Consider the following 9,961-nt stretch of genomic DNA (forward strand, 5'->3'; position numbering starts at 1 on the left):
ATAATGTTTCAGTCCACTTCAGTAAAGAATCAAGTGGTTTATTTCCAATGAAAAATGAAATGTCTGTGTCAAGCGAGACTGTGCTAACCATAGATAAACAAGCCGAGTTCATATCCTGAAAATAAAAATATCTGAGAGAAAACATACTGGTGCATTATAGGAGATGTGGTTTGATGACAGTTGTGTGTGGCAAAGAGTCTGTAATGTGTGGAGCCTCAAAGTGGCATCATAAAAACAAAGAGACGTTTTGAAATAAATAAATAAATATGTTTGTAATGAAGTTGAACACAGAGGAACATTTAGCAAGAAACTTAAAGACATTTTTTTATCTTTCTGGCATTTTTGACACTTTTGTAATCTTAAAATGCTCCTAATAAGCGCATGGCACACTAAAATGTAAAAGAAATAAACCAGGTGTTGAAACTCATCAATATTCTGTTCTCATATATTTCTGATAAAAGTCTGACCCATGATTTTATCCGGCCTGAATAAAATCATGGGTCATACAGGGGGAAGGGAGTGGGACTTTTGAGGGAGGCAGAGTTGTTCATGTTCAATTTTTTGTACTTCAAATTGCTACGCGACATGCCAGAAAGGTAAGAATTGCTTCAACATAGCAGTCAACACCATTTTTTTTAAAAAGAAGTCAATGTAGACTTTTGGTTTCACACAGGACACCAACTGAAAAGTCTGAAAGTCCCGTGTTTGTTCAACCCAACCACCACCCCAACCTTCCTCTGTGCGCAGAGTCGAGCAGTTTCTCTGAGCGTCTAATATTGACTTGGATGTGTAATCGACCAATGGATTGCCTACTGACTCAATAAGGGTGTTCTAATTCTATTTAGTGATAACACCTGTTCAATCAGCTGATAACATCATCTCATGACCCCTCATATTTATAGTATGACTTTTGGGCCTGACCCATAGGTTGGGAATCACTGGACTAAACTACTGAACTATAAACCGTATAAAGTAGCCCCACCTTAGCAGCAAAATGCTACTAACACGTTGATGCATCAGCCTCAATAATGTATTTTATAATATCAGTCATTTTTATGCAAAACAAGTACTTCTAATACTTTAAAGACATGTAGCTGATAATAGTTAAGCACAAACAGAAAGGTGGGTGAACAGCTGAATAATCTTCTTTGTGACCACAATCTGTTTATTCCTCTGTGTCTCATCTGAACATGTTGGTTAATCAGGAAAAAAACTGTTTATGCCCACAAATACAAATGAGCGCAGAGCAAACAAAGATTTACAGGAATATTTGACCACTAATGGACTGAAGGACAAAAGACAAAGGCATGAAATGCAATTATATAACCTCATTTCTTATTTTGAATATTTAATGATTTTGTTTGTATTTCTTTTGGTTTCATGTCTTTGAAGATCACTTTGTAACTTGTTTCTAAAAAGTTAGCATTATTACTGCATGTCATTTTGCATCTTTTAGCTTATTTCGGACGAATAGTTCTGCTGATGATTTCACAAACCATTCTGTTGTGTCTCATGGTCCTTAATGTGTGTTTTCCTTTCAAACAACCATTTCCTTTAGCCCTGTGATGTGAAAGTCAATTAACAGGCTACTGAAACTTCAGTGTGCCAAGGCAACAAAGTGCAGGCTTTTCGATTCAATCTGCACTCTTAATGCATTTCCATGAAAATGAATTATTAATTAATAATACAAATGTACATTGTCTCTTAATTGATGGTTATAGAATCCGGTGTAATACAGCACGTGCAGATAAATGGTCATCAGGAATGTAACAAACAACAAGAAACAAGTGTCACAAAACATTATGAGCAATATTCAGAAACTGTCCTTTCTTACAGTACACAAAAACAAAGTACTATCAGCTAAATGATACTAAAAGTACCGTATTTCCTCAAATAGTGACCAAGGCCTTTGTTTTAATGGATTGGATTCATAAACCACCTTTCTCAGTACTCAAGGCGCTTTACAAAGTCCAGGTTCTATTAATTCACACGGACATACATGGTGGTGGTAAACTACTACTACTGCCCTGGGGCAGACTGACGAAAGAGTGGCTGCTAATCAGCGCCTACCTCCAACCACCTCCTCAAACATACAGCAGTCATACACATTCACACGAGGCAAGGTTGGCTAAGTATCTTGCCCAAGGAAAACAACGATCATAACACAAGTAGGGCAGGACCCTTCAGACATTTGCCGACCTGCTGGTCTTTATTTTAAGCAGGGTTGAATTAAAGGCAGGCTGCAACGTATAATTTGTCATATTTTAGTACAATGCCTCCTTTTGATCTGTTAAAGTAACTGATGATGCTGGAACAACAAGTTGTTGAAATATATAGTTTGCACCTCCGGGAGTTTATTCACCTTAGTTTTTTCCCTTTATTTGTTTGTGTCAACCACGCCCCTGGCCATTATTCAAGACCTGTCCTTATCTGAATACGGGAATCAGTCTGCAGAGGAATGTCCCTTTACTGATCCACTATTATACATGACATTTTATGACACAGCTTGTAAATGCTGATGCATCAACTTAGCATTTCGTTATCGTAGCTGCTTAAGGTGGAGCTAGTTTTAACTAATGTATATACAGTTCAGTAGTTTAGTCCAGTGATTCCCAACCTATGGGTCGGGCCCATCCAAAGACTCACAAGATGAATCTCAGGGGTCGATCAGTGGGGTAGGAAAGAAGAAAAGTTCTGCTCCACAACTTTGTACTAACTTTTCTTGTGAAATGTTTTGACATCTTGTGGCCTCGGACAGTAAATGAAACCAACTGAGAGGTTCAGAGGGGACTCTCTTTAACACACATGTATAAAGACGCAGTTTGTTGACTGTTGTAGGAAGTCACGTGCCAGAAAGGTTTTAAACCTCTGGTTTACTCTTCAACAAGTGTTGCATTTCATAAACTTGTTTTTTTTTTGTACAATCTTAGTAACTAACAACTGTAAAGTTAAGTAAATGCAGTCAAGTCCCTCTGCAACGTAGTGAAGTAGATGTTTATTGTCACTCCAGTTATACAAGAACAAACGTGAAATGCTTGCATGTATGTTGTGTCTGTTATTTGTTTAGCAGTTTTTTAGCCTGGGGGGAGAAAAACGGTTCCTCGGTCGACTGAACATGATTTGGTCCCTTACCTTTTCCCTGAAGGCAGCAGAGATCACAGTGTGAGTGTGCTGAGGCCTTTATGACTACAAGTACCTCAAAAGTAAGTTATCACCATTGCAAAAAAATCCCCTGGAGTTGTGTTTTAACTGTAATCTGGCCTACAGGAAAACATCGGAGTCTTAAACTCGGCATACTGAGTTATCTTGATGGTTCTTGAGAAAATCCTGAAACATCTTATTACACAAGGAATTTGCAAACCTTCGTGTTGAAACAGGTAGATTGTGAACTGGTCACTCTTCTATACCTGCAGGGCAAATAACCAGAACAAAGACAACAGAGGCAACAAGATGGAAATGTAATGCAAATTACGAGTCCCTTTTTTCTGTGTTGATATGAGAGAATATACAAAAATACCAAAACATGTTATTCTAAAACACACACACACACACACACACGTACATTTACTCAAGGACTGTACTTAAGTACAATCTTGAGGTACTTTACTTGAGTAATTCTATTTTATGCTACTTTATACTTCTACCCCACTACATTTCTTTAGTAACTTCAGTTACTTTACAGATTAAGATTATTTACACAACACGAATAGTAATAAATAACATATTGTTTTGGATTAAACTACACAGAAATATATAAAGTAAATAAAATTAGTCCCAGCTTTTATCAGCTGCAACATTACAGTGATATTTACATGAATCTATCAATAATTATGATATAATATTCTGAAATGGGCCATTCTACATCATCAGTACTCTTACTTTTTGTACTCTAAGCACATTTTCATACTTATACTTTTGTACTTTTATTTGAGTAACATTTGAATATAGGACTTTGACTTGTATCAGAGTATCTCGACAGTGAGGCTACTTTCACTTAAGTAAGAGCTCTGAGAACTTCTTCCACCACTGATCGGAACAGATAAAGGCATGTTGGCATGATAAACTGTAGAGGTTTTTTTTTTATAAATATGTCTCTTTTTAAACTCTGTAAAGCTCAATGATCAATTAACGATGATCCAGGCCACATAAGGTTGTTTGTCTACGTCACCTAACACTTGAGGATGAGGGAATCAGGCTCGTGCACGTGGTAATTGGAAACATTTTGAAAAAAACAGAGCCGCAGCTTTTATAAATCTGACGAGAAAACGTGTTTCTCCCCTCGTGCGATTTGAAGTCAGTGCGTCGAAATACAATTTTATGTCACTTGCATCTCAGCTGTGTTGACGTTCAATTAGGCGAAAGCGCGCGCGTAAATGCATTCTGTTGACGCCGTTTTAAACTGAATTAGGCTACCACTTGAGTCTTCCCCTCAAAATGTATCTGGTGCACTGAGTGGTGGACAGCAGTGTATTAGTAAAGCAGACAGGTTGCCGTAGAAAACGCACCTGTCTGCGGCTCTAGCAAAGCAAAGCGGGGAACCACCTATAAACTGACGCGGACAAGACCTTTGTACAGAGACACTCCCTAATCCACTTTTATTTACCCCCGGGATACACATGCTGCACTAGAGTGCGTGGGAACCTTTAATCTAACCCTTAAATTATCGACCTGTGGAAAATTTTGGACGAGTTATGGATGTATGCAGGTGAAAGCGACTCAGGTAAGTTAAAAGCAGCCCCCCCCCCCCTTTTTTTGTTTTTAAATGTCGTTTAAACATTTTATATTTTGTGTAGCCCCAGTTTGTTCAACAAACAAGTTGAACCTCTTAAATTTGATTTGTCCATCACTTTCTAATAACGCGAGTTAGGTTCGTATAGAGTCTAACTGTTGGGTGTACATCCTCATACTTCCGGAAGGACCAACGTTATTACAGCCTCATTTTTTTAACACTAATTCCTCTTTTGAATCTCCTCTTGAGATTCAAAATTATATTTAGACATAAGCTATCATCGGTCTATAAGTGACGCCTCCACAAAAGAGAAAATAAACATTTCAAAGGGTAAAAAAACAACTTAAATACACTTGGTTTTAAGTTTAACAATTACGAATACATCGCATGCATGAAAGTGGTCTTCACTTCAGTTCAGTCACTTTATTCTCACAAATGCGAAACTCAATTTGTAGCCAGGTGTAAAAGACATTTTTAAAAAAAAGTACACTACACAAAGCAACCTATAAAATTCTAAATGTACTTGTTCAAAGTAAGCTGCAGCAATAATGTCCCGTTTTTATTTCTGTTTGATATGTTTACATCATGCAGTCTTTCCTCTCTGCAAAGAACAAACATGGACATTTGGTGAAAAGAAGTAGGTATTAATATTGCATGTAAGTTATGGCTGACATAATTTACCAATTAGCCAAGATTCACAGATAATTAGATGTACTAATTCTTAAAGGGATTTAACTTGAACCAAACGCTGACAACTGGCATCAAATGCCCGACCTGATTCATCCTCTTCCTTATTTGTGCTTTGACTAAAAGCTTCTGATTTGCAATATTTTTCAGTCAGTTCTCACAACAGTTTCAAAAATTCAAATCACACAAATGTTCAGTCCGCAGAATACAGACATAGCATTTTGACACATTTCAGTTCTCTTGAATTCAGTGAATTGTGTAAGTATGTCTGATTCATGAGCAGTTTTGCAACACAATTGCTTAAAATTGGGAAGTGTGTGTGAAGGTGGAAAAAACGGACAAAGAAATGCATGTTTTGGTCTTCTGTCTACAGTCAAAATGCTGACATTGAGTGGTGTAAATACTAATTTTCAGTAATGATTGATGAAGCTCATCAGCTAACTATATTTTAAATGCTAAAATTTACAGTTTTAGAGTCTTTAACAATGAAAATCTTGCATCAGGGTTTTTTAAAGTCTGAGACTGTGACACCCCCCCCCCCCCTAAACTTGTTTTGTAAACCTCTGCTAACATCAATTGCGCTGAACAGCGTTCTCTAGAACCACTGATCTGATCAACTTCACACTTGACACAGCACTCTCTTGGATCCTCAGCAATTCACCTGCCAAGTGTGAAATCGATTGGATGAACGGTTCTTGAGATGTGCTAAGGACAATCATACGTGCATACATGCACAAACAGAGATTTCTTATTTGCGCCACATATTTGACACATGACACCAAATGTATCATGGCCGATCAGACATGATATCTACACGTCTGCTAAATGTGGCTGCAATAGCACAAAGCGTTCAGGAGATATGTCTAAATAACACTTTTGTAACTTGAGCAAACTTTATGGGCCAACTATAACAAAACTGTATCGAAGATGTCCAGAGATGTTCTGCATCAAATTTGGTGACAATTGCTTAAACATTTTCGGAGTAGTGAAAATGTGTTGTTATAGCACTGGATTTGTTTTGCCATTGCTGCTTGTAATATCTTTTTATTTTGTTAAATTTAAAAACAAAACATCCTTAAGATAACAAAAAAAAAATATTTAATTTTGGAATAAATACCAAAACTCTTGTATCGTATCACTTCCAATATGTAAAAATGTAAACGAATAACACGACCGTATTTAGGCGGGCGGTGCTGAGCTTGCACATTGAATAATTTTGAAAAGGTGAAACACTGCTTCCTCTTTTCTCAGTGTGGCTGTTTGCATAAACCTACAGCTGCAGCCTCCACCTTCTTCCACAAGAGAGTTCATGGTCTGCTGAACTTGGACGACAGGGTTTTTCAACAATGAGGTATCTAACATCTTTTTTTAAATAATACATTTTAAATTGTTAAAATACTTTATTGTTTAGGCTATTGTGCCACACACATTTGCCTGTTGTGCAATAAGTTTCAGCTAATACTTTAATAACGGTTGAACCTTTTATCTGCAGACATGTTCCGAAGACAAAGAGTGTTTTGAAATGTGTGCTTTGCATTCCTATCACGCTCTGTGCTTTCTACTTAATGGCTCCATCTTTGAGGTGAATCTGTATTTAAATTCAAGATACATCACATACTAGAACAATTCATAAGCAAATGCAAACATCATATTATTAAAATGTGGCTTGATATCAGACTGTTAATAGGCCTCCTACCTATGGACAAATGCCCCTTGGAAAGTGCAAAGATGCTGTCTCTGGACTACAGTGCGGACGCCAGCCTTGACCTTTGGTAAGACCATTAAGACCTTAAGTTGTGGCTGCACAGTGATGCAGCTGTTTGCACGCCACTCAAAGCACGGGAACTAAGATTTCACTTTCTAAAATCTTGAGAAAGATGAGATAAATCAAACCAACATAGAATTAATTCAACAAAGAATGTCTGTATTATTCAATAGTATCCTGAAAATTATATAATGTAATTTTTGTGTTGTTTAGGAAAAACAAGCAAGTTGATCATTTCACCTCGGGTGTCAGTCAGTAAATTAACCTAGAAGATAATTGACGGCTTAATCAGTACTGAAAATGAGATGCATCCCTAAATGGAGATTAGATAAAATTTAGATCTTTCTTCACAATGTGGACAAAAATATTTTTACAAATATATGAATTAATTAATTATTTAATTTTAACCAAAAAAAGAAGGCTGATTTTTGCCTGCCCTATACAATCCATAAAATATCCCAGAATATATAAACTATATGAAAGATAAGAAAATAAGGGAAAAACCTAAACAAACTAATTTTACCCTCAATCATAGTCCCTGATTTTAAATTTCAAAGCTTTTTATAAACTCCACAGAGCGACATAATTTAAATTCATCACTGAGTCCGTTCCATAGTTTGACTGGAAGGTTTTTTCTTTCCAATATTTTTAAATACACAATGTCTAAACATTTAAAGATGCAGGACTCAGTAGATAATATGTAAGTTGATTCACGTTCTCTCTTTATTTATTATTCTAATAGCTCTTCTCTGAAGTTTAGTGAATGTGACATAAGTGAATAGCACAATATATGCAGACATTTCTTGTTCAACAGATCATTTGTTTTGTAAAGAAAAGCAATGGATATAGATCATTTTTGTTTGAAGCCACATCATATCAAACAGTTTATGATCTAAAATCATTCCCAAGAATTTTGTTTCATATGATCTTTTAATTTAAATTCAGTTATATTTCACACATTTCTTTTCCCTTATTATATAATCCCATCAATGAAACGGATCATTACAGTATAAAACTCAAATCCAATTCAAATCAAATCAGTGTCGAGAAATCTGTTAAAAAAATCAAACTGTAAAAAATAAGTGATGAGAGAATTGGCAAGCCCACTGACCACATTTTTAAAATCATGTATCTTAATCTTGTATTTCAGGTCCAGACTTGATGTGCAAACGTGTACATCTTGGAACACTCCCATCATCTGGGACGGGATGTTTGACCCGGACCTTTATGACCAGATGCACAAGAGGGAAGGATCCTCTGTGGCTCTAACAGTGTTCGCTGTGGGCAGGTGAGTTTTCACATTCATACTGTAAAACACGTTTGAATAGACCTTGGTCTGACAACTCTCAGTTTTTTAGTGTATTCATATTCAACTGAGGTAACTGTAAGATGAAATTGATGGTTATTAATCTTGGCAGCACATTTAACAACTGTTAAAGCAACAAAGAAAAACATAAATAAAATGCAAAGTGAACTGTGAGGTTATAGTGCAGTGATGGAGCAGATCATTTAAAGAAGATAAAAGGTGTGTGAGTCCAGAGTAAGAGTGTCTGTATCTGAGCTGTTTTGGTGGCTGCCCTAGCATGTTGCAGCAAAGAACACTGATCAGCAGCATCTTGTTAAGTGAAGTCCGTTCATATTACTCACATATTATAATAAAATAATAAAACATGATTGTTTTTGTCTCCACTTCCACCAAAGGTACCTGGATGCTTACCTCAAGACCTTCCTGAACTCATCAGAGCATCACTTTATGTTGGGTTTGCCTGTGACGTATTATGTATTTACGGATGTGCCAGAGAAGGTGCCAGACATCAAGCTCGCTCCTCTGCGAAGCATAAAGGTCATCAAAGTAGAGAAGAACTCCAGGTGGCAGGACGTCTCTATGATGCGAATGAAGTCCATATCAGATGTCATAGAGTCGGATATTCGCCACCACTGCACGCACGTCTTCTGCTTCGATGTGGATCAGGTGTTTACTGGGAGATTTGGCTCGGAGGCTCTGGGAGAATCTGTGGCTCTGCTCCACGCCTACTACTACCACCTTCCAAAGTCGATGTTTACCTACGACCGCAACCCCAAGTCCAGGGCGTACATGCAAACTGGGGATTTCTACTACCACGCTGCCGTCTTCGGAGGCTCCTGGAAGAGTGTAAAAGCATTGACTGATGCCTGCTATAAGAGCATCATGGAGGATAAACAGAATCATGTGGAGGCTCTGTGGCATGATGAGAGCCATCTCAATAAGTACATGTGGCTTCACAAACCAAGCAGGGTGCTCTCTCCGGAGTACTGCTGGGACACAGGCATCGGCTACAGGAGTGACATACGAGTCACCCGACTGCTGTGGGCACCAAAATCTTATGACACACTTCGCACCCCTTAGTGTGCTTTGGAACAGAAGTGCAAAATCACCTTTTATATATTGATTAAATAGCATGAATATTACCTGACAAACATTTGACTGTTCTCATGCTCCCGGCTCCTTTTGTTCTCTCAGGAGAATTTTGATTTTGATTTGCACATCTTCCACTGACTGCCTCTCTTGCAAACAGATAATTTTGTTTTCTAGTACACAGGTACATCTGTGCGAAAAGCTGCCTTTGCTTCTGTGTATAATGTTTAGTGATAATATTATAACATGTGCTGAAAAGTAGCACAGTTTTGTTGCTCTTTAAGTTGCCTTCAATCTCAATTTATGTAGATTTCTAAGTAAATATTATATAGTTTGTTTTATATGTTTGTATCCGTCAGCTTGTCAGATCAAAACAACAGAAATG

At 37.3% G+C, this 9,961-nt stretch overlaps 1 protein-coding gene across 1 annotated transcript; it reads left to right on the forward strand.

Moving 5' to 3' along the window:
- The first annotated feature begins 6,670 nt into the window (after positions 1 to 6,670).
- Positions 6,671 to 9,649, forward strand: LOC310965569 (alpha-1,3-galactosyltransferase 2-like). The gene is made up of 5 exons (XM_083939240.1): positions 6,671 to 6,767; positions 6,909 to 6,998; positions 7,093 to 7,188; positions 8,332 to 8,469; positions 8,883 to 9,649. Exons 1-5 carry the CDS (start codon positions 6,763 to 6,765, stop codon positions 9,565 to 9,567), a joined length of 1,014 nt encoding a protein of 337 aa, XP_083795366.1. The 5' UTR covers positions 6,671 to 6,762; the 3' UTR covers positions 9,568 to 9,649.
- Positions 9,650 to 9,961: the final 312 nt, after the last annotated feature.

The sequence above is a fragment of the Echiichthys vipera genome (assembly GCF_963691815.1).
Source record: "Echiichthys vipera genome assembly, chromosome: X".
NCBI classification, from domain to species: domain Eukaryota; kingdom Metazoa; phylum Chordata; class Actinopteri; order Perciformes; family Trachinidae; genus Echiichthys; species Echiichthys vipera.